The following is a 24,658-nucleotide window of genomic DNA, read 5'->3' as shown; positions in this document are numbered from 1 at the left end:
TAGTTTGGAGTATGGTCTGTTATTTTCCCATTGACCTTTTATATCAATACATATATTATTTTTTTTACTTCTGTAATGTTTGTAAACACTTAGTTTAGGGTTTTGATTGGTTCTGAAATCTGATTTTCCATGTATTTTTATTGCAAGTTTCATGCAGTGATGCGTTTAGTATTAGTTGCCTTAGTGGCCTCTATCAAAGTTTGCCACCTCACATTATAATTGGCCTCTTGTCAGTATTTTTGCAAAACTCTACAGCAACCTCTGAAATCACACAGATATGCAAAGCTCCTACGAGACCACTCATACTGTGATAGTATCATTTGAATTTGAGGCCTGGCACTCTGGGCAAACCAGTCCAGTGTCCATTAAGTGTGTGGACTATGAGCTCAGCCCTTACTGTAAAGGAGCGGCAGGGTGCTCAGTTTCTCTCGGAGAGACAGAAGGGTGAGCACCCACCCGACCCATTATGTACGTCATTAAATAAGCTATTTTAATCCTTTTATTCTTGTTTTCTTCAAAGATGCAGCATCATGCTGCATTCTCGCCATGAATCATGATGCTGTCCAGAACGTCGGTGTCCAGCGCATGCGCAATGAATATTCAATATCAATCACATGACGCAATGTTATTAGGCTCCGCCTCCGGCTTGAGGGTTTTGTAAAGAGTCACGTTGCGCTGCAGCAGTGAAACAGGAGACTCCTCTGCATCCTCTACACAGCGCACCTGACCACTTTAGCTCTTAAATCCAGCAGCAGGTAAGGAAGAAAGCTGAGCAGATAAGTATGACAGCTTCTTTACTTATTGTTGATGATGGTGATGATGTGGTGTGATGCTGCACTGCACAGCCTGCAGCTAACTTTATCTTGCTAGTTAGCTATGAATTAACGTTACCTGTGGCTCATATGCCAACATTATCTCTTATGGTAGAAAGCAATCCAAGTTTTCTACCTTGCAAAATTATCCTCTTTCTAACTAAGGTCTTTGCGTCATTATTTAAATACGCAACAGCAAGGAGGGAAATTATGGCCTTCGAGGATGAAAGAGGGCGAAATGAGCCTGTTGCATGTTCTTTCGATTCGTTGTCACTTAAAATTGATACATCATCTTCTCATTGAATCTGTGTCGGCCGCTCTTGGTCTGAAATGTGTTTAATCCGGATAGCAGCGGTAGTGGAGGAGGATGGGTGGGGGTAAGGTGTCCTGTCCTGTGTATCTGTGCCAAAGCACGTAGACCTCCTCTGATGGGCGGCGGGGTGGGGTGGGAAGAGTTCAGTTGGTAATGTTAAAGAGGAAATGTCCCCTACTGTTTTCTGCTCATTCTCACCAGTGTCAACCATTTTCTGAATTGCACCGCACAGAGCCTTGACTGAAATAGGCTCTGGTGTCAGAGAGCCGATAGGTGCAGGGTGCTGCATGGGAAACAGGGTGAGTGATCCTCTTAGCGCTGCTGGATCAAGGCCTCCAGATAAAAACAGCCCAAACACACGGACGTGCATCAGTGTCAAGGCCAGCAGCCAATCCGCACCGGGTAACAAAACACAAACCCAGCAAGCAGGCTTCTTACTGTTAGTGCTGCTGCCCCGCAGGAAACATTTTGCCCTCTGAAAGCTCGCGCAGCTTGCGATGTAGAGGGAAATAAAAAAGGTGGGTAAACTGTGACCTTGGTGCTAACCGGAAGGCAGTAACACCCGTCAGTATGAATCAATATATTTTCAGAAAAGTATTAAGTTTTTTTTTTTTCTTCCTTTAAAATACCCTATCATCTTGCAACCTCCATACTTCTTAGCTATCAATTTATGTCATATCGTTTTATTCTGGGCAATAATTCAATATTATTGTTCATTGTCTTTCAATGCAATCATATCGTGAGAATATGATGATATTGAGATATCATGATACATATCATCAAACGTATTTTAGTTCAAACTGACAAAATGAGGTATGAAAAAAACTTTGTTTGACATCATACCATGCAGTTCAATGCCATGAACATCAATTTGATTAATTAACGTGATTATGCATAGGTAAGCCACAACATGATACATATTGATTGAAAAATATCCTCATTTCAGCAGTATCGCCCAGCCCTAAACCTGAGTTTAGGTGGGTACACTGAGTTTACCCCCCACTGTGTCCCTGCATACAGCCTTCTAATTACTAGGCATTTTAGTATGCTGGCTTGAAACTAGTTTAATGTCTAGTAGTAGTAATGCCTGTAGAAATGATAGAAAATCAAACCAACTGCATAATGTCTACTGTAGATGTAGGTGTTGCATTATGGATTGAGTTAAATGTGCTTATATTTTTGTGAACTCTTACTGCATACTGGGTTGGTAAGTAGGCCTATGCAGTATGAGGTTACAGATATAAGGATTGATTGTTGTAGCATGAAGGACACAGACAGTAATGTCCGGTCCAAACATCTGGTCCTTTCCCAGGTTAATGGGTTAGGGAACAGTAGATGGCATCACCAGAGAAAATGTTGAACAGAGGTTTCAGATAGATAAGTAATACTTTTATATTTGTTCTCTTATATTGTCTTAACTAGGCCCTAATTAAGTCACTATTAAGGGGTTATGATTCAACCCTTTAATGGCTGAATTTGAATGCTAGAAATGTGAATTTAAACGTGAATTACAGAAAGTCATCCTGTCTTTCTTCCTTGATATTGCACGTCTGTTAGTATTGTCTGCAGTATGATTGCTGCACTGCCTTGGACTACTGCTAAATGACAGTATTAACTTAACATATCAAGCGTAGTGGTACCATCTCATGCTTAGGTGACTCTGCGTGATGCCACAGTAGGGAGTTGGCCATTGCATCCTGATGTCGCAGTGCAGAAACAGTGTTTGTGTGTCTTGTTCAGGTCTACTGCTGTGCAACAACCTAGGAATGGAAAGCAGGGCACTTGTCTTAACTGTCTATCATTTCTCTTCTACAAAATTTTGAAAGTTTATTCTGTTGAGACTGCCTTATAAATCTGTACTCAATCTTATAAATCTGTTCTCATCTTGACCCACACACAGTACACATACACACACACACACACACAGGCAATTTGTGGGATAAGAGCTGAAAGTAAAAAAAGGACAGGTTCCTAAAATAACTTCTTTTCACAGCCATTCCAAAATATAATGCCAATCATCCTGAAGTGCATTTCAAACAGTCCCTAATCAAGAGTGTAGCTGTTATCAAAATTCATTTCCTTGGGCATTAACTTAGAAATGCTCAGTGGCAGTCGTGGGTTCCTTTATCTTCAGAGTGGCCTTGTGGCACAACGACAGCGCGTCTGACTCCAGATCAGAAGGTTGCGCGTTCAAATCACGTCAGGGAGGCGTGGCGATTACAAAGACCATCCTTCAAGTTTGACACAAGTTAAATTCCCTGTGGCAGCAAGCACGTGACTTTGAGCAAAACAAAATATAAACATAAGTAAATAGGCAGCAGTAGATTGTCCATCTCCAATTATTTTGCTTTCACTGGACCCTGCAACTACAACATCAGATCAAAATTGCACTTTGGAAACGAATAAGCATTAGTGTTTTGAACACTAAGTGTTTTGAGTAGTATCAGCAGATTGAAGCACTGCCCTTTGAAGCCTCCTCAATTTCTTTCTCTGGCACTTTGAAGCCATTAATTAGGACTTGAAGTAGATTATTGTGGATGTCTTCTTTCATCTAACGCTTCAGCCTGTCCTGGACCAGATCCACTTCTACATGGCAAATGTCTGTCTGGAAATTAAACACCCTGATCAGCCTGTACAGCCTTATTGCAGGATGAGCGATGAACATCCCAGTACCTGGAGGATTTGGTAAAGGCCGTGTTGAATGTATGATGCAGGATGTCACACACTCTTTTGCCTCATCCCATCTGCTTCAGGAGCTCATCAATCTTGGCACCAAACCAGCATATCTTTGCAGTTCCAGGTTCTCCATGTTGTTATAGGCAGACAGTGTGGGAGTGTGGCTTCCCTCCACGGCTTTCAGAGCGGTGGCTAGCTTGGAGCGGCTGACAGTGATGAAGGTCAGCTAAATGTTGAGGGCATCCAGTTTTCCAAAGGTGACAGCTTGTGACAGCTTGTGCAGATAAGATCTCACTCTGGAGGAACTCTGAGTAGAGATGGAGGTGTTCAGTGTGACACTTCATGACCTCAAATCGGTGTGTTTCCTGGGTTTATTACGAAGAAAGCAATCAAGATTCTCTTCCTTGTAGACTACTTGAAGAAAGCTTACCAGACTACGTCCTGGATCCTCTGGATATGATCAACTTGTGGTGATCAAGTTATTTCGCAATGAAGTGTTATAATTTGGTTTGTTGGTGTACCCACTTCCCCTCAACCTGCCTTGTTTATGTTTATGTTAGGTAGTGACGTTGCCCAGAATGACCCACAGCCCTTTTTCAAAACTCAACATGTCTTGCGGCTGCATTGCATCATGGTCTATTGAGAATTGAGACTCTGTGGAGAAACTGGTATCTCTGCATTTTCTACGATGGACTTCTCCCTGTATGATTGTTGAACGTCGAGAGGTCTAGAAAGAAGAACTCGCTCTTTCATTTTGAGGGACCGGACACCAAAACCTGATGTTTAATGAGCTGATTTTTAATGTTTAATAGCAGAAAAATGTTCTGCTATCAAACTCCATTGTCACTACGCTTGAAATATCACAATGTGACGTCACATCGTCTACGTTTGGCCACTTATACGCTGGAATAAGAAAATACAACACCAAACAACAAAATGGGTCCAGAAATGCAAACTTCATCATTTTTTAAATAGTGTTTAGTAGTGTTTTAGGTTGAATTTTTCCCTTTAAGTACTTTTAATGCTACTGGGCTAATCATACGGCACAGGCAGGTCACATGCACATTGTTGGGTACCACAGCCTCAATGACCTCTTTATATGCTTTGAGGCAATATGATACATCAACTGATACCTGCTCTGAAACATTGTCCAGACATTATTGTGTTCCAGGTAGTTTGCCTGGAGGAATTGCAATAGTATGCCAAGGGGATAAACTCTGTCATGAAATACTAGTCTTTAGCACCTGTAACAAAACAATGTTTTTTTTTCTTTTCTGTAAATAGAGTTACAGTCTAGTTTTGGTGGAGTATTGATATCCTAGAAATGTTTGCAGATCAAAATTAGCAGAAAAATTCATTCAAATAAATATATGAAGCACAAGAGAATATGAATTCTGTCGACTGCACACATGCCTGTCACTACTCACTAGTGCTGGGTGCTGGTGCTGGGTGCCCCACATCGCTCCACATTCACCCTAACCCTTCATGCTCCATCAGCTCCACATTCATCTGACCAGAAGATGTTTTTTTATGAAAAAATCTCAAATGTGTGTGTGTGTTTCGACTGAGTGAACAATTCAAATTGCAAAACATATAGATTTCACATTCACTACAAACTATTTCGCAACCCAACCACATTGGAACCAAAGTCAGTGAAGGTAAATTATAGAAGCATGTAGTTTAGCTTCACAAAAGATGGCAGGTATTTGCTGAGCATGAGTTTTGTCTGGTTAAAAATTGAGGGCAGGGCTATACAGACACACACACACACACACACTCACACATCCTGCTTGTGCCCTTGGGTTTGCCTTTATCAAGTGTAAATACTCTCACTTATTCATTAAAGGGGTCTGCATTATGCTCCTGTTCTATCTTATCCCCTTATGAGACATACTGTAACCTGCGGGCCTTTGCTCTCTTCGAATAGACCTGCGCTGATTTCATCAAGCTGAACTTAACTATTAGCAGCGAGCACTCTTGTCGAAATGTGTGCTGTAGTAATTGTGCATTGTTTTCAATGGCGTGCCTCTGCGTGTGTTCTGAAGGTTGTTATCTCATAGCTGTAAGCTGAGGATTATCACAGAGAACACAGGCTGTCTCAGGCCGTGTCCTACCATGGCAAACCAGTCTCAACCTGGCATGCGGCTGCTGTGTTAGTTTGTAACATACGTGTATGTGCTTATGTATCAAAGTAGGTCTACGTTGCAAAAAGTTTCACCTGATACCTATTATCCAGTAAGCCTAAAGGCCACTTTGTTTCTGTTACTTGATACAGAATATGACCTTTGAGGTTTATTTTGTACTATCCAGCAGCCTGATTCCAAGACAAGTTTCTCCCTTCAAGACAAGCAATCTTTAGCCTTAGATGGTCGTTTAGACTGATAATCCAAACTAGTCGTCCCCACTCACTGGGCGGGTTGAACAGGGATGATGAATGTAGATGAGGAAGCCTAATGTGGATTGTGGATAACAACAGTCATAGAGTAGCCTAGTTTTCTAACAGTTGTTTACTTACAGCTATGATAAATTAAGAAATAAATTCAGCTATTTCTATCCAGCTCTTGTGTCTCTTGGGGCAGCAGAGCTCAGTGTAGCAGTGCGAGTGCATACAACTCCATACAGTGCTGATATGAGCAGGTATTCTGTGTGCTGTAGCTTCCACCGACACATTCAGCTGCAGCTCATACCATATTGTGGTATATGCCTGTGTGTTTGTGTTGTTGATCAGAGCTATCCTAGTGATGTAGCTAAAGCTGGGAGTGGCTTGGCAACCTGTGAAGTGAACCACAGAGAGGCGTCGCTGCTTGTTTCTTGGCACACTCAGCCTTAGTGGGAGTGATGAATTTGAGGGATTTTTTAAAATGGGACTTTACAAGCCTTATGTGTGTGTACATCTTGAATGTGTCCAGCAGACTTCATTTGTACGCAAAAAGCAGCAGGAGTAAGAGTACGCCTCAGTGAGCAAAGTAGGTTTCAACCGGCTTCAGTGTGCAATTATGGATAGAGAGGATGTAGGAAGCTGGTCATTGGAATATTACGACTAATTAAATGGGGTGTTAAAAAAAAGATGAGTCAAGTCATGTATTAATGTAGGCTAACAAACACATTTAGAATGTGTGACAAAAAGGGAGATAAAATGACAGGAATACAGTACAATGAAGAAAAGAGTGTTGCTGAGGAGAGAGAAAGGGGCGGAGCAGTGTCCAGTCCTCCAGCTATAATGAGGACTGGCAGAAGAATTTATAGGAAGGGCCATTACATAATCGCTCCGTTCTCTGTCTTCCTCAGTAATCGCCGTGGCTACACAGTGTGTATGGGGGGCGGGGGGGGGGGTTACATAACCGCTTATTTACGGCAGAGTGAAGAGGGGAAGAGAGGAAGAATGTAAGCTGGTCTGAAGCCTGTGTGTGCATGTCTGCATATCGTGACAGGCCCAGTTGCTGTTTCTATACAGCCATATCAAACACAACACATCAAGACCTTTCACTATTCCATCCCCCGTGTGGAAATATTTTAATACTTCTCGCCCTCTGCACATACCAAAGAGCCCATTTGGAGAACCTGTGATTTGTGTCATAATTTTCACCTGAAGCTGAATTTAATATAGGCTATTTTTGGGCAAGTGAAGGTACACATAATGTTTTTATTATGCATCAAAAAGACACTACACTTGTCACACAGGGGAGTTTAACTGCACCAAATGGTGCCAGGCAGGGAGTAGTTGGTAGTGTGTGACTGATCGTGGAGGAATTGAACATTTCTTTTTGTCACCCATCCTTCTCTCACTCAGGACAGTTTAGGGCTGGAAGTAGCCATGTTGTAGGCAATAGAAGGACCAGTGTGGCCAGTGCTGGGCAGTCATCCAGGTCTACATACCATGAAACAATGTAATCTCTGTGTTACTTTCTCTCTTTCAGCAACCATGACTCACCAGTACCCCGCGCTGACCCCTGAACAGAAGAAGGAGCTGCAGGAGATCGCTGAGAGGATAGTAGCTCCAGGCAAAGGCATCCTCGCAGCTGATGAGTCCACTGGTACGTGTGTGTGTGTGTGTGTGCATCATAAATCCTGTTGTCTCTCACCTGCTTTTTTTTGGCAGATTTCCTGAGAAGTGCTATATTCTAGAGACATCTCATTTTGCACAATGACAGAGGATGATCTTTCCCAGGTTCTTATGCAATATGACCTCCAGGGGCTAGATGAGGGCATTGTTCGTACTATAATATCCTGGGTTATATTGGCACAAAACGCAACGGACAAATCCTGCTATCCTTGCGCTACAAATTTTGCTTCTTAGGCTGTTGAAGTTTGCCATATCTGCGGTGGCAGGGCAGCCCTATTGTTAGAGAAATCACCTTTCACCCATAGAGTTAGGGTTCAGGTTAACGGGGTTAGTTCAAGCTCATGTGTCAGCAAGCCTCTGCCCCGCTGCCCTTGAACATTTCACTGAATCCCTTGTAGTTTCAGGAGTGCTGAACCCGCACTCAGATTTCCCTACAAGGGTTAAAATACCACAAATTCGTATATGAATCTACTTTGACTAAATGTGATGAAATGTGTTGAATATACTCCAAACTATTAGTCAAACCATTGAGTTTATAGGTGAGATTATTGGTTTGCAGAATAACTATAAAACCTTTGGATCTGTACTTGCAACATTCACACTACATTTCATGCAATATCCATTGAACCAGGTGTGAAATGGGAGCACTTGGATTGTCTACTCATTTATAATCATTTAAAATCATTTATAATTTCAATCCAGAGATGGATGTACAGTATAAAGGCCATAACTGACACAATGTTATTGGATGGATGCCCTAATCATCATAAGACTTGCTAGGAGCGTCAAAGCCTGATTTCTGAATGTTGCATGCAGCTCTTGACCCCTGACTGTTTTAAACCTTTACCAGGCTCAAATCCTGGAACGGACATTTTCGGCTGTAATTTATCCACAAGTGTACAGTTATATAATGTTTTAATTCCTATCAGTATGTAGCCTCCATACGCATATTCATTTGTGTATGTGTGTGTGCCTACAGGCAGCATGGCGAAGCGTTTCACCCCTATCGGGGTTGAGAACACAGAGGAGAACAGGCGTCGCTACCGCCAGCTGCTCTTCACAGCCGACGAACGCATCGACAGCTGCATCGGAGGCGTCATCTTCTTCCATGAAACCCTCTATCAGAGCACAGACGATGGCACTAACTTCTCCCAGCTGATCAAAGACCGCGGCATTGTTGTTGGCATCAAGGTACACAATGCACACTGCTGCAATCGACCACTTAATAGCAACATTGGTCATGCTTATACCTCAAACGCCGACCTCTTGAATTGGAGAATAGTGGGATGCATCTGGCCTGACTCACTTTAGATTAGCCCTGTCATTCTTCTGAACATCAGCTCAGACAACAATAAATAAGCGTTATTATCGCCCCGTTATGAAAGTAAACGAAGACCCTGCTCTACATAGGATAAGCATAAGGGCTCAGATCTGGCACAAACGCCTCGAGGCTCGCACGTCTTAACGTTCCTCACAGGAACAGGTGCAGGTAGAGCAGGTGCAACCAACACACACCACTGCATGGTTGAGGTTCAGTAACACTTTCCTCTCTTTCAGCGAAGTAATGTTTTGATGTAGTTTCAACACCTGAGGATGAGCTGCCTGTTAACTCATCAAAAGCCTTCACCCAATTACTCATCTATCCTCTCCTCCTACAATCACATCCATTCTCCCACTGCATTTTAACCATCATATACCTGGTTTCAGGTATTGGCTGTCCTTCCTCACATAGGGTGTTACACACAACCCCAGTCTTCCAAAATACAAGAACTTGCATTTCACTATTAAGTATTCTATATAGGTGATAATGGGAAGCTCAGTGTTGAAGAGTGTGGTTTGATGGCTGTTCTTTTCAGCTCAGACTGACCTAAACTCTCTGGACTGTTAAATTGGTACTACTGCCAAGTGTTTCAGTTTAGCAGATAGAAAACGTCTTCACTGAAATTGCAGGTGAAACTAGAAGGGCTGCTGCTAAAAACACAGACTCACTGTCAACATGTATATATACACACAGACCCACACACACACACAGTGGGTGTCAACAACAGATCAGGTTGTGAGGATAAGCTGAGCTTAAGGTCATAAGTTTAGGGAGGTCAGGTCTAGTTATAGGAGTGAAATCCAGTCGGATTTTGTTTCAGTTGCTCTAGAAAATATATAAGAACAACAAATATGCCCATATATATATACTGTATATATACAAGTGAAAATTGGTATACTTGAGAATTTGAAGGATATTTTAGTGTAATGTCATATGTATAGCATTATGTAAAACAATTGGATGTTTTATTTATATTTGTAACCAGATTTGTGTGCCTCTCTGCAGGTGGACAAAGGTGTTGTGCCCCTCGCTGGAACAAATGGAGAGACCACCACTCAGGGTAAGAGGCATTAGGAACACACACTCTCAAACATTACATGAGCCTCAATGTAAATCTAATGCATGTCTTGTGTTATGTGTGTGGGAGTGTAGGTCTGGATGGGCTGTCTGAGCGCTGTGCCCAGTACAAGAAGGACGGCGCAGACTTCGCCAAGTGGCGCTGTGTGCTGAAGATCTCCGACACCACGCCCTCTGAGCTGGCTATCTTTGAGAATGCCAATGTACTGGCACGTTACGCTAGCATCTGCCAACAGGTCGGTGTGAGATTGCTGTAAGTGTCATTTTTGTTTGTAAAATATATGAGAGTTTGACTTACACACTTTGTCATGTGTCCCAGAATGGTATTGTTCCTATTGTGGAGCCTGAGATCCTTCCTGATGGAGAGCATGACCTGAAGCGCTGCCAGTACGTCTCGGAGAAGGTGAGTTTTAATGAGGAACACACCGACACAAATTTTACCTCTATGTGTTACTGCATGTCAGTGGGTGTCAACGCTCTCGCAGTCTTTTTACATACATTGCTCTCTGTCCCCTCTCTTCCTCCTAATTCTTTAGGTCCTAGCTGCAGTGTACAAGGCTCTGTCAGACCACCATGTGTACCTGGAAGGGACGCTGCTGAAACCTAACATGGTCACAGCCGGACACTCCTGCCCCAACAAGTACAGCGGCGAGGAAATCGCCATGGCTACTGTAACTGCCCTGCGCCGCTCCGTGCCTCCTGCTGTCACAGGTCAGATACACCCTGCATGGTTTATATTCAGCAGCTCGCTGGAATCTACAGAAGGTAGAAGAAATGGAGATTACCAAGGCTAAATAGATTCAATTCTCTGTCTGCAGAGTTGAAAGGCTGATGTGTTCAGCAAAATTCAGGGGCTTTGTGTAGGTAGATAATAGAGCTGAACAATTAATCGAAAAAAAAATCGAAATCACAATTTGAACTTCTGCAATTTCCAAATCACAGAGGTTGCAATTAATTGCTTAAGAGAGGGGCGTCCAAAATGGATTTCTAAGCAAGATATTTTAGTGTTCCGGGTAATCTTTGGTCCATGAATCAAGTACAATATTGGTGAAAATCTTTCATCATACTCAAACTCAGCAAATCCTGCACACTGACATCTATTTTTTTTTTAACAAAATCACTTTTCTTTAAACTATTTTAAAGTTCTAAAAAATGTATGACAAGAAAAACTTTATCGCAGCAGTTTAAATCACAATTGCAATATTTTGTCAAATAACCGCAATATCAATATCTTTCAGCTCTTGTAGATAATGCTGTATGTGTATGTGTGTGTGTCTGTCTGTCTTTCCCCAGGAGTGACCTTCTTGTCAGGTGGCCAGTCCGAGGAAGAGGCCAGTGTGAACCTCAACGCCATTAACAACTGCCCGCTCGCCAAGCCCTGGGCCCTGACTTTCTCCTACGGCCGCGCGTTGCAGGCCTCCGCCCTGAACGCGTGGAAGGGAGACCAGAACAACGAGAAGGCCGCCACCGAGGAGTTCATCAAACGCGCTGAGGTCAGACACGAACGTGAACAGGACAGTCGCACCCTCGCATAGTGAAATGAAACCGGAACATTCTGTGTGCAGTGATGATTTCAGTGTTAATTAAAGTTTTTTTTTTTGCCTCTTCTCTGTCTTCTTCAGGCAAATGGTCTGGCTGCGCAGGGCAAGTACGAGTCTTCTGAAAGTGGCGGTGCGGCAGGACAGTCCCTCTACGTGGCTAATCACGCCTATTAAAACATCTGCGTCACTCCCACATTCTACTGTGGCCAACTAATAGTCTTATCTGCTCTGCTATACTCCCCTTCACTCCCCCATCAATCACAGGCCTGCGCTGTCTACTGTACTTTAGGGTTGTCATTGAGTCGCCAAAATGACAGTGTTAGATATGTGTATCCGAAAACATAATGTGAAATAACAATGCTGAAAAAGGGAAAAGGCTTGTTTCTTTTTCTGTCTAATCGATCTAATCAGAACGGAATTTAAATTTGTGCAGAGACAATTTAAGACGGAGGTGGAAAATTGTTTGAAATCGTTGTTTTATTTCCTGTCTATCTGTCTGTCTATAACAGTCACTGGGTTAGGAGTTACAGATAGGATTTTAAAAGTGAAATTTTAAAATTAAGTCGAGATAATAAGTCAGTATCCATTCCATGCCTCTTCTGAACTGTACCTCACTCCATCCACTCCTGTCCTTTCTCCATTTTTCTCTCCTACATGAGAAATCTTCAGCCACTCCCAAGCAGGCCAGATTAGCATGTGTGTGTCGGTGTTTCGCTTCTGTCAGAATGCAGTGTCGGCTCTTCTGTAAAACACTATACTAACATCCTCCCTGGCAGTGGGACCAACCAATAACCAGTGGCATGATTACATCCATTAGAGGACAATTCAGCGGCAAGATAGCATCAGAAGATGAGCAGCGTGAAGTGTTGAGTTTGCAGATTGCGTTGTCTGTCTTTTTGAGTGACTGTCCAAGAGTAGATGGGTGTGGCGTGCACAACGTACATTTAAACACACACCACACCAAGTTGGTAAAACTTGTAGCTCCAGCAGAGGTCGGTAGATAGACTACAAACCACTACGCACCAAGATTAATCCTAATGGTTCATCCTAATCTTTCTGTTCTCACTCTTCTAATCACCAGTAATCGGAGAAACATCTTGTGTGTCTGTTCTCAGTATAACATTAGCTTTAAATTACACAATCAATGTATTCAGTTGTGTGAAGGTGTCGATATTATGTGATGCTTGTGTGTCACCCCCCCTCCCTGATTTCCCCCACCCCACCCCAGCCCCACGGGAAGAGAAGATGGTTTCTATTGACTTATCTATCAAGCGGACCAATATGTGGGGTCTGTAGGGGGAAAACAGTCACTGCTGTGTTGGAGTACTGTGATGTTTGTGATGTTAATATTGTTCTTGAAGCACTTGGTGTGTCAAATAGTGGAGAACAAAAAACTAAAATAAAAATTACAAACCGTTAGAAATCACTTTGTGTGACTTTTTTTGTTCCTCAGCTCATGATGTCCATCTGCTATCTTCCATGACATTCTGTGGTTATCTGTCTCTCACTAGTCTTGTACTGACCGACTAACTGACTGTAGATGTACTGTAGACTTTTATACTGCCTTCCTGGCACTAGTAGTCAAGCAATAGGCTTGTTTGACAACATTATATAGTGATTTTAGCTCAGCTCCTGCAATTTGCTAGATGTTTTTTTCTCTGCATGTTATTTATTGCACATCTTCTGGCCAAACTACTTTCAGCTTCTGCTGGTAATACTGTGGCTAGCTAATGTGAGAAGTGGAGTAGGTAACTCAAGTCAAAGGATGTGGCTAGCAGGGGGCTAGTACTGTGTGTGAATAAAACAACTGACTTCAGAATAAAAGTCCTTGGAGGCCTGCCTTTGCATTTGTTTAAACAGTGAATTTATGGTGTGAAGTGCAGCACAGGGCAACAATGTGCCACTATACTGAATTTCAACATGATTTTGTGGGCAAATGTTATTTCAAAGTAAGCTTAAAGGTGAATGCCACCCATTTTAAGAATTCACGTTATTCCTGTGCCACAGCAGAATTGGTCAATACTTGTGAACATGCACTGCTCTTTCCTAAAACTAGAAACAAGAGAATTAACTCTTGAATTTGTCACTGGTATGTACAATCTGGCATTGGTCCTTAGACAACAAATGATGGGGTGCTGACTTTGTTGACTTATAAGATTTTTGTGTTCTTTTTGAGTTTGAGTTTTGAGTTTTTGCACCCAAATGGGGTTTAAATTCTGGTTTATATCTGTCAGCAATGCTAGAATATAAAATTCATTTTGGGTGTAACATCTCAACTTAGTGTCTTATAGTGCCACAAAGTCAGTACCCAGTGACATCACAAATTCAAGGCTTTGATTTCTAGCTTGGTGAGTGGTGCAAGTTCACAAACATTGACGGAAGTGTCCTGGGGGACTATGGGGCCAGAACAGTGACTTTAGTATTTGGCATTTTAAAAAAAAAAGTTGGCATTGTATTTGGAATTAAAAACAAATTGGCATTGAAAAAAAAATGTATTGGAAAAATATAACATTGGCATCAAAAAATAAAAACTTGGCATAAAAAACAAACTAAATGTAACACACTTGCTCATTTTTTGACCATGTACTCGGAATCTTCTTTTTTTTTCTTGTTCAAAGTTGTTTACATTGTTTATCTGTTCAATTCCAAATACAATGCCAACTTTGTTTTTTTCAATGCCAAATACAAAAGTCACTGTTCTGGCTCCACAGGTTCAGGCTAGAATTTTACAGTAAATATTGATAAAGTATATCAGCTCATGTGCCCTGATTGTTGGTCAGTATAGGAATCTCATTTGTTTCAGCTATAATCTGAACTACCATTAAACCCTCAAAAGTCCATGGATCCAAAGTTAAAAACCAATCATCTGTGCTAACCATATGTTTATTCAGTCATTTCTGAGAGCAAATATCATTATACACAACTGAAAACTAGAGAAGCAGAGCTTTTGAACTGTCAGTCAGCCTCTACCTTGTAGGATAAGGGAGTTACAATGCTATCAACACAAGGACAAAAAATGATTGTCAGTTCACTCAGAACATAATCAGGAATTATCTATTATTTAGTGAAAACAGATACCTACACATGCTATATTTTGAATGTCCAAGTGTTGTGAGGTAATAACACTGGAAATGAAATCTGTGCAATATTTTGGCTTCTGACCCTCTGAGTTTTGGGACATGAAGTGTTGTAGCTACTGCTGAAGTCAGTGGACTTGACCTGTCAATCAGTGACAATTACAAACCAATACTTGTCATTACACTGGAGTTCTAAAATAAATTCAAAGACACAACTACAAATGCTTAATGAGTTTTGTTGCATTTTATTGATTGCACTCAAATAAAAATAAATGATAAATTATAATAAAAATAAATGTTAGTCAAAGCACACACTAAAACAAAAGCCTGTTGACAATACAACAGATTTCACTGCCACAATGTCACTGTCCCAGTCCACCACTGATAAAAGTCTATAATGGCTCTCATGCAGACTTCCAGAGAGTCCGCTACCCTGCAGATCATCATCATCGCCATCATCTTCATCTCCAACTGTGCTATTTTACTGTTACAGAGACCTTCATTGGTAAAATCTTCAGAGGAGGTTCTTCATCAGTGTTAAAGTATGGAAACAGCCTGTCAGTGAAAGTGTGTGTGAAGGTGTGTATGTGTGTGTTAGTATCAGGATCAGAGAATGACAGCTTTCCTCTGTTCCAGTCCAGATGCAGTCTGATCCTCTGAGGCTTCTTCTTCACTGGGAGAACAGTGTCTGGGTCTGATGGGGAGTATGCTGTGTATTCATCGCAACTGAACCATATTCTCCATAATCCAGACGATATGTCTTCCTTCCTCTGGACAGACTCAGCTAACACACCCAGTTCCCAGTCTGTAGTGTCTCCAACCTCAACATCCCAGCTGTGAGTTCCTGAGTTAAAGCCCTCAGAGCCCAGGACAGACCACCAGGAGCACACAGTCCTCTCTGGGATGTAAGGAAGCTGCTGTTCTTCTCCACGTCTCACACTGGTCAGATCTTCAGACAGGAAGAGGTAAGGATCGGCAGTGTTGGGGTCCAGAATCACAGGACTGTAAGAGACCATCTGCTTCATCTTGTCCCAGACTGTGAAGCTCAGGTTGCCCAGGTGTTTGGCCTCGTCTATCAGAGCTCCTGAGACCAGCTGTGGATCATCCAGCAGGGGGCGCTGCACTCTGCCCACTGTAGCCTTGTAGTTCAGCAGGAACGAGACGTCTTCAGCTCCCAGCTCCTTCTCGATGGCTCTGACTGTGTCTGAAAGAGCTGCTATCTCTCTGCTCAGACCCTCAATCTTCTCCTTCATCGTCTGACTCTTCTGCTCCTCTTCCTCCCTCAGTGCAGCGATCCTGGCCTCCTCCTCCTCTTGTAGAAACTGGTGAAGCTTCTTAAACTCCGCCTTAATCTGCCTCTCTGTGTTTCGGGCCTGGACCTTAATGTGTTCTGCTGTTTGATCACAGTTTCCTTTAACGTCATTAAAGAGCTTCAGTTTCTCCTGCAACTGCTTCAGTGATTCCTGGATTTCCTCCTTGTGATTCCGTGCAGCTTCGTCGATGGGTCTGAATCTGTGGTTGGTGTGTTTTTCTGAATCCCTACAGACAACACACACTGGCTGCTGATGGTCCAGACAGAAGAGTTTGAGTTTCTCAGTGTGCAGACTGCAGAGAAGCTCAGACCCTGCTGAAGCTCTCTGATCTCTCTCCAGTATGAAAGCCTCACACAGGTTCTTTAGCACCCAACTAACATGTGGTTCACTCTTTGAAGATCTTTTACAAAGTGGACACTCGTGTATTTGTTTATCTGTCCACCAGCTCTGCAGACAGCCGTTACAGAAGCTGTGGCTACATGACAGGACGACAGGATCTTTAAAGATGTCATGGCAGACGGGACAGGAGAGATTCTCCTCTGATCTGGAAGCCATTTTCTCTCTGAGTGAAGCTAAAAACTCACCGGGCAAGTGAGTCAGCCAGAAAGTGGAAATTACTTTCACTTTGTTTCTCCAAATCTCCTGTTCAGTGTTAGGAGTCAGCAGCAGGTTGAAGTGGCAGTATTCCCAGTATTCCCAGTATTCCCTCCTGTAGCTGTCCTCCCTCAGTGGAAGTTGTGGGTTTGGTCTGAAGCTGAATTTTGTCGTCTGTCTCTCGGTGTGTCTGTCTATTCCATGGATGTATTAGGTCTATTCTCAGTGAGGAAGAATAACAACCTCTGTTTCCTGGTTTGTCTTGGGTGAAGCACATAAGGGGCGGAGCTTTGTCATGCTTCAAAATTAAGGTGAAAGGATAAACTATGAATGTATAACAGTGATTTGGCAGATACGACTCAAGGAAAGGGGCGGAGCCAAAGGTGTGGCCAGGGTACCCTTGAAATCTGACTGGCCACTCCAAATTTTCTTGTACGTCATTGGCTGTTTAACTCAGATTGACACATTGAAACTGCCTGAAATGTAAAGTTGCATTGTTTTAAGTGACCAAGTCTTCCTTTTTGACAGAAAGAAGTGCTGAAGAGTGCAACAGCTGTCGATATTGTACGTTTCTTTTTTTCTGTCTCTTTGTTTCTTTCTTTTTTTTACTCCTTCTAGGAGTAAATGAGAGACGCTGGGACAGTCCATGCGAGTGCAGGAGCACAAGTCAAACCCAGCGAAAGACTCACTGCAGTAGAGAAGTGTCAGATCTGTCTCTGAGCATGCAGGCAGATGAAGGGTTGTGGGAGGCGACTGAGGCACCAGACGGCAGTTTGGTACATGGCTTGCAGGACATGCTGCTCAACAGCATCCACATATGACAAAACTGTGTCTATTGGAGATGCAAGACTCAAACAAAGCTCATCAGGCCTCATATTTTCTTGCTCAACAAAGCCAGATCAGTCACTGTAACTGCACTGGTGCTTACATGTTACATGATACTGTCACGTACTCTACTGATATGTGATTGTGGTGTTTTCTTCCTGATTGAAAGATGATTTTTTCAGCCTTCTTACTGAGCAATTCTACATGGTTTATCTGTTTAAAAAACATGACAGGATTGTTCAATCATTGTGAATTTACTGCACGGAATTCTTTTTGGAATTTGCTTTCATGCACACACTTGTCTCTTTCCTCTCCTCTATTCCGAACCCACAGTCAACACACTCTCACTGGATTTCTCTGAAGCGGTTCTTTGGCAGGTTTTGTCTGAAAAAAGTCTGTTTCTGACGAGTAGCTGTCAATATTCATGTTTGGATATTCCACAGAAATACAATACTGCGCAATGAATCTTTCAGTTTATCCACAGACAGGCTGCCCCATGTAGACAAAGACTATTTCATGTCCAGGAGCTCTGTGCACCTCATCAGACTGTGGTTTTAAAGGTGAGTGAGTAATATGTGTGAAATTACTTCATGGTGATGGCGCTGACTTGGTCAATGGAAAGATGAGGAGAAGGAGAGGGAGAGACGTTCACACCTGTCAACGCCCTGTAGCCCGTTGTACTAGCGTTGGGGGTATGTTGCAGGGAGAAAATTGTAAAAAAAATTTTTACAATCCTCGTTTTTTTAGAATTCTGAAAACGCCCAAATATTTGGAAGTCATGGAGGGATTAGACCATAGCATTTCCACTGTCCAGTCCATGCCCTTTCACGTGTTAATAGAAAAAAATACACCCAAATAGGCCTACTGGTATTAAAATGGTTTAAAAAGCCTATGAAATGGGTTTTACATGACGCGTTTACGTGCGCTCAACAGACTTGGAGCTAGTTTTTCAATGGCAATGGTTTTTTTTCAATGACAATTTGTTTTCAATTCCAAATACAATGGCAACTTTTTTTTCTAATGCCAAATACTGTTCTGGCTCCATATAGTACAAGTATATGTGAAATGGTTGGCATTCCTCTTTAACGACGAATTGTTGCTGGGACATTCATTTAAAGTTATAGTTTACAACAATATACATTCAAAACGATTGTTGCATATGAATTCCTGTGAATTTTGTGTAGGTGTAAAGGCGCCAGCAGGGGCGCTAGTTGTCAAATTTTCTTCGCATTACGGCTGCAAAATTTGGGTGCGTTTTATATTTCCGCGGGGCGAGCCGACGGGACGGGTTCTTTACAGCGTTTCTCAACCCATTGGCTTCCCGGATGTTACAACCCGTGCTCCCTCTTCTATTTCATAAAATCGTATGTACGCTTGGCCATGCCTCATTGTTTTGTGCTTTTGCCTAAGTACCTACTGTCTTTTTTATCTCATACAATTCGCCCGGTTCCTGGTCCATGTCAGTCACGTGATATCTCATTGGACGGCTTGTATTAAGAAACGCACCCATTCAGTTCATTGACTGAAATGGCTACCGCGGAAGTGGGTGAGTAGATTCATAATGTTTTCTGTATAAATGATTTTCTTCCCATATGAAGGCAACATTTACACCAGTGGACTGTAATTTATAAGAGGATATTTCACCTGTACAACAGTTGCTTAGCGACAACGCACGAGCCCCCTGTTTGCCCCATGCTATGATACTCTCATGCTAACAGTTAGCTAGCCACAGTACTAGTACTACCAGTACTAGCAGCGGCTATACCTTCCCATTAATTTCAGGCATTGGCAGCAGAAATGCTGTTGTTTTGCCACCTTCTAAATCAGCTTTACATATCGCAGATGATTGCAGCCTCTATCTCAGTCTTCTGTGTACTCAGCGGATTTATGTGAACTAGTTGGCTTAAATCAGTGATCAGTAAATCAGTAGGTGATTTTTTTCGCTGGTTAATTCCTCATCTCTGGTTGAAGGTGTGCTCGTGAAATTAGCTGCTGTTTGGTTGGAATGAAAACCTGCCGACTCTTGGCCCTCCATGGCACATGACTGGACACCACTGGCTTAAATGTTTTGAGAGTCTACTGCATTGTAGATCTTTGAAAGTGACGTTGATATTCACCTGAACAAGGACATTGATGTCATGATGCTCATCTGTCTCTGTCTCCATCTCTTTCTCTCTCTCTCTCTCAGAGCGTAAGCGAGGCCAGCTGGCTGCTCTGTCCATAGCAGCAGTGGTGATCATTGTGGGAGTCCCTCTGTGGTGGCGGACGACTGAAACCTACCGTGCCTGGTTGCCTGTCAGTCAGATAAACGAATTGGCTAAGCTACAGGTCTGTGTGCATTCCCATGAATGTGTATCCCCATCTTGCGATCCATGTAATCCTCCATGCGTAATTCACTTGGGTCTTCCTTTTTTAAATGTGTCCCCCCCCCCCCCCTCCTTTCTGTTTTGCAGCTGCAGCTGAGTGTTGATGTGGAGGTAGTGTTGGCTCGTGGAACGCTGACACCGGAGCAGCAGAAGAAGGTCCCGCTCACACAGACACAGGATGAGGACCGCACAGTAGATGGTGATGATTTATTAATGCTGTATGAGCCCTTATGATTGAAGAAAAATGAGGAATTCTTCCCTTCAAAATCTGTTGTTTCTGTTGTTTCCAGAGGACACAGCTTTGAGGTACAGGTATGAGACTAAGTACCGCACAGCGACAATCATGGAGGAGGATGCGCTGAACCAGCCCACTGCTGCAGGTGAGATGCTGTTAAATTCGGCTTTCAACTCCCTTACATCTTACTGAATAGGGGTACAAATGGTGCCAGCATGCGCTTTTCTTATTGAGACTACTAGGTAACAAACTCTCTTTCTTCCTCTCTCTCTCTCTCTCCAGATGCAGATCTCTCTCTACACACACTCAGTGAGAGTCCATGTGGCTCTGTGGTTGTGTATGTGATTCCAGAGTCGTCTTCACTGCTGCCTGAGGTTAAAACTTTACATTTCCTTTCTGTAGTCTTTTCTGTAGATTTAGTTTTAATATTTTAGACTGGCTCTTGTTAACCATTTTCTGCCCCTTCTTTCTGTAGCATTACATTTGGCGTGTATGTGTTTTTATATGTTAACGTGTGTCCGTGTCTCTCAGGATGTGGAAGTGTATATTGGTCAGCGGCGGACAGCCATGCTGCGTATCGGTGCCCAGATGAGAGTGGGCAAGACACTGAAGCAGTTGCTGGCTCACCTGGAGCCTCGCATCAAGCAAGTGCTGCAGGTGATGTCATTCAGCCACACCGACATCACTGCCGCCCTTAGCGACAGAGTGCGTCTCAGCCCCGGCAACAAGGAGAGCATAGCTGACAGCATGAGGGCCTTCAAATCCAGCCCAGGTTAGTCTTGGTTTTGGCACAGCTTAATTTCTGGTCCAGTCGATCTGTACTTTTAACCTTACCTCTTTGATCCGTTTCCTTCTCTTTTCCCCACATACTCTCCTCTGTTTAGGTTATGAGATAACATTCAGTCTGTTGAACCCGGACCCAAAGTCACACCGGCTGCACTGGGACATAGAGGGTGCTGTGCAGAGCTACATCCAGCCTTTGCTTACAAAACTGGCCCCTGTGGCCAACTTTAGCATCGACTCTCAGGTACTGTCTGTCTGTGTGTGTGTGTGTGTGTGTGTGTGTGTGTGTGTGTGTGTGTGTGTGTGTGTGTGTGTGTGTGTGTGTGTGTGTGTGTGTGTGTGTGTGTGTGTGTGTGTGTGTGTGTGTGTGTGTGTGTGTGTGTGTGTGTGTGTGTGTGTGTGTGTGTGTGTGTGTGTGTGTGTGTGTATGAGAGAGAGAGAGAGGGAGAAAGAAACACCCACATCACAATGAAAAGATACTCAGCTCTGTCTGTGTGTATGTATTCTCTTTATAGATCCTGTACTATGCCATGCTGGGTGTCAACCCTCGCTTTGACAGCAGCCTCAGCGCCTACACACTCAACGCTGACAGCCTCGCCCACGTCATCAACCCTGTGGAAGCTCGGCTGGGTAAGAGGAACAGAGAGAAAAAGAATGTTTTTGAAATGTTTCCTAGGAGCAGAAACGGGGTATGGTTTGTTGTAGTGTATTTATATGTAGGTGTTTTGTTTCCAGGCTCTAATGCTGCTTCTTCCAACCCGGTGTTGAACTTTCTGCTGTATGTCCCGGATGCCCACCATTCGCCTCTTTACATCCACAGCCACAAAAAACAAGCAGTACCTTCCAATGCGTTTCACTCTCCACGGTGGGGTGGCATCATGGTAAGATTAGCACCACTCCAAGGGCATTACAGGATGACAGTAGTCTTAATATTGCTGATGGCAATAGCTTATTTGTAAGCATAGGTGTTTAAAATAAATGAATACTAATTTGGTTTATAGTGGTTTGCACTCTCAGCCTTCGTATGTCTGTGTTTGTTGTGTTGGGTACTGAATCAACAAAATGTCTTTTTAACCTTGTTTTTATAGGTCTATAATGTTAATGATTTCTATGGACCAGAGGCTGCATTCCCTGTGAACATCAATATTAACATGGCGAAAGTCATGGGAGTCTTCCTTGCACAGCTTCGGTAAGTCGATACCTATAATGATACCTATTCCTCTTCCTACAGGCCCAATATAACCTTCCTCTGCCATGTTCTGTCAGGCTGTTGCTGGGTGTGCAGTCATCTGCCTCTCCCCCCGGCTTCTTGGTGGCACCGTGTGGCGACACAGGATTGGCTGACTGGGAGCTGGACCGCCTCATGTGGAGCCGGAGTGTGGAGAATGTTGCCACAGCAACTACCACCATCACCTCACTGGCACAGCTGCTTGACCAGATCGGCAACATCGTTATCAATGACAACATTGCGGAGCAGGTAAGTTGCACACACACACCTGCATTAATCAGTCTCCGTGTGTGTGTGTGTGTGTGTGTGTGTGTGTGTGTGAGAGAGAGAGAGAGAGAGAGAGAGAGAGAGAGGAGAGAGAGAGAGAGAGAGAAAAAGAGAATGAGTGTGTGTGTAAAATGCAACCATACTAAAATCTTATGTTGCATTTATCAGTCTTGTAAACATGAGGGAAAGCATTCATATGTGCGCCCTTTTCTTATGCATCCCAAATATTAGTTGAACACTCATGAAGAAAATTCAAGTCGCACGCTCTTCTCTTTTCTTTTATTTTCATGGTTTACTGATTCCAACCAACAATTTTGGCTACATGGCCTTCATCACCCTGACAAAAACGTTTAGTTGAACACATGAGTTCTTTAGCATGCATTAACATAATAACACAACATCGCAATAACAATAACTTACTTTTCACCATATATGAAATACACTGAGCATATAGAATGCTTGGATATGGCAGGATTTGTGGTTAATTGCCTGCTTGTGGAAAAATTTAAGTGACTTTGAAAACAATGATGAGTAATGTTTAAAGTACAGTGACTTAAATTGAGAAGAATGAATCGTTTCTGTAATTTTGGTTACATTTTTGTTTCTTATACAGGTTTCAATAAAACTTCACACTCAGCCATGGAGCACAAACATATTTAGTAAATATTTAGCTTGTCTACTACCACATCAGTAAATGTGGTAGTATAATACAAAGCAGTATTTTTCATGGTGACATATTACTGTTTCACTTACCATTTTTGTTGGATCTCTGCTCTAGTTTACTAATCTCTACTGTGAAAATCTGACTTTATTGTTTGTGTCAATTAAAGGCAATTTTAGAATAGATTACTAATACCATTAATAAAGGATGTCTGTTTTTTGCTAGGCAAGGAAAAGCAAAATATTTATTATTTTTTTGGTAGCTAAAAATGCAGAAGCTTGGTAATTATGAACTATAGCTTATCATTTATACTGTTTTGTTTTTAGCAGTCAGTTCATACATTATATCTAACTTGTGATTGCTTCCTATCACTCAGGTGTCCAGTACCGTCACATCGCTGCAGTTGGCTGTGGCTGAACTGGAGGCGGGGAACCTCGGCTTTGCTCTGCAGTACAGTAAAGAGGCCATTTTGGCCTCAGAGAGAGCTTTCTTCGACCCCTCGCTCCTCCATCTCCTCTACTTTCCTGACGACCAGAAGTTTGCTATCTACATACCTCTCTTCCTGCCCATGTGTGTGCCTATTCTGCTGTCACTGCTCAAAATGGCATCTGAGGCCAGACAGAGACGCAAGGAGAAACAAGCCAAAAAGGACTGAGAAACATTCAAGGACAGACTTGACTTGATGTGATGAAAATGTGGTCTGAACTCAAAACACATCATGGACGAACTATTATTTGTCAGTGGCCTTGATATTAATGAGTGCCACGTTCTGCGAGACCACAAGAGCATGAAGAAAGACTCACTTGCAGCATGGAGGGGTGGGGGTGCAATTTGGTGATGGTTCATTGTTATTGTTTCTCATTTTAAGGGAATTATTGTATTTATTTTAAGATTTTAATGAATGAATGCTGCGGCTGTCTAACACTGAATAGTTGAAAGCTTGAATTGTTGAAAATGTGGCGAAGTTTTATATTTGAATCTCAATTTCTATTCTAAGTTATTAACAATTAAAGACTCAGTTGTAACTCAAAACCATTCAGGCATTTTATTTTTTCTGTAATTCAGCTTTGAACAGGTAGAAAAGAAGAGAACCAGACCTTACATAATTCTAAAATAATTATTGGTATTTTCATCAGGTGTTCTCTGCTTCAGGAATAACTTTGAGGAAGCAGTGTTGCCCAACGGTCTCAGACTGTCGCGATTATTCATTTCTATTTACTGACATCAATTCATGTCTACCTCCTTGGGATATGGAAAATGGATAAAATCAAAGTCTGTCAAAAAGTCATAATTAATCCCAAATAAAACAAACAAAATGAGAAAGTATAATTACATAAGCCATGTAGTGATCACATCTTAGATTGCCATGGACACAAATACTTGCTGGACTTTTGTTTGTGGTGGACAATGTATTGATTGGTATGCTCTAAAACATAACTCAAATGCATCACTCAATAAAACTTCGATCATGGCATTTGATTGACAGCTTTATACCTACAAGTCTTT

At 42.5% G+C, this 24,658-nt stretch overlaps 3 protein-coding genes across 4 annotated transcripts; 2 read left to right on the top strand and 1 right to left on the bottom strand.

Annotated features, from left to right (window-relative positions):
- Positions 1 to 657: 657 nt before the first annotated feature.
- aldocb (aldolase C, fructose-bisphosphate, b) lies at positions 658 to 13,221 on the top strand. 2 transcript variants are annotated; one of them, XM_071521939.1, is made up of 9 exons: positions 658 to 755; positions 7,719 to 7,835; positions 8,844 to 9,055; positions 10,191 to 10,245; positions 10,338 to 10,498; positions 10,582 to 10,665; positions 10,799 to 10,973; positions 11,556 to 11,755; positions 11,885 to 13,221. In XM_071521939.1, the coding sequence occupies exons 2-9, from the start codon at positions 7,724 to 7,726 to the stop codon at positions 11,975 to 11,977; spliced, it is 1,092 nt and encodes a 363-aa protein (XP_071378040.1). In that variant the 5' UTR covers positions 658 to 755; positions 7,719 to 7,723; the 3' UTR covers positions 11,978 to 13,221. The 2 variants fall into 2 exon arrangements, with proteins under 2 accessions (XP_071378040.1, XP_071378041.1); XM_071521940.1 differs by having other exon boundaries at positions 715 to 780.
- A 1,962-nt stretch (positions 13,222 to 15,183) lies between these two features.
- LOC139646067 (nuclear factor 7, ovary-like) lies at positions 15,184 to 16,981 on the bottom strand. Its single transcript, XM_071521969.1, has one exon. It carries the CDS (start codon positions 16,746 to 16,748, stop codon positions 15,357 to 15,359), a length of 1,392 nt encoding a protein of 463 aa, XP_071378070.1. The 5' UTR covers positions 16,749 to 16,981; the 3' UTR covers positions 15,184 to 15,356.
- Positions 16,982 to 19,113: 2,132 nt separating this feature from the next.
- Positions 19,114 to 24,597, top strand: pigs (phosphatidylinositol glycan anchor biosynthesis, class S). The gene is made up of 12 exons (XM_071521938.1): positions 19,114 to 19,158; positions 19,801 to 19,940; positions 20,066 to 20,177; positions 20,269 to 20,358; positions 20,496 to 20,587; positions 20,745 to 20,985; positions 21,098 to 21,240; positions 21,512 to 21,626; positions 21,732 to 21,877; positions 22,085 to 22,185; positions 22,263 to 22,473; positions 23,529 to 24,597. The coding sequence occupies exons 1-12, from the start codon at positions 19,140 to 19,142 to the stop codon at positions 23,805 to 23,807; spliced, it is 1,689 nt and encodes a 562-aa protein (XP_071378039.1). The 5' UTR covers positions 19,114 to 19,139; the 3' UTR covers positions 23,808 to 24,597.
- The last annotated feature ends 61 nt before the right edge of the window (positions 24,598 to 24,658 follow it).

Source organism: Centroberyx affinis, unplaced genomic scaffold (assembly GCF_046629955.1).
Source record: "Centroberyx affinis isolate AG114_WGS23_722 - 3 ecotype Tasmania unplaced genomic scaffold, CSIRO-AGI_Caff_v1 ptg000946l_1, whole genome shotgun sequence".
In the NCBI taxonomy this organism is placed as follows: domain Eukaryota; kingdom Metazoa; phylum Chordata; class Actinopteri; order Beryciformes; family Berycidae; genus Centroberyx; species Centroberyx affinis.
This window is presented reverse-complemented; position numbering and strand designations above follow the sequence as displayed.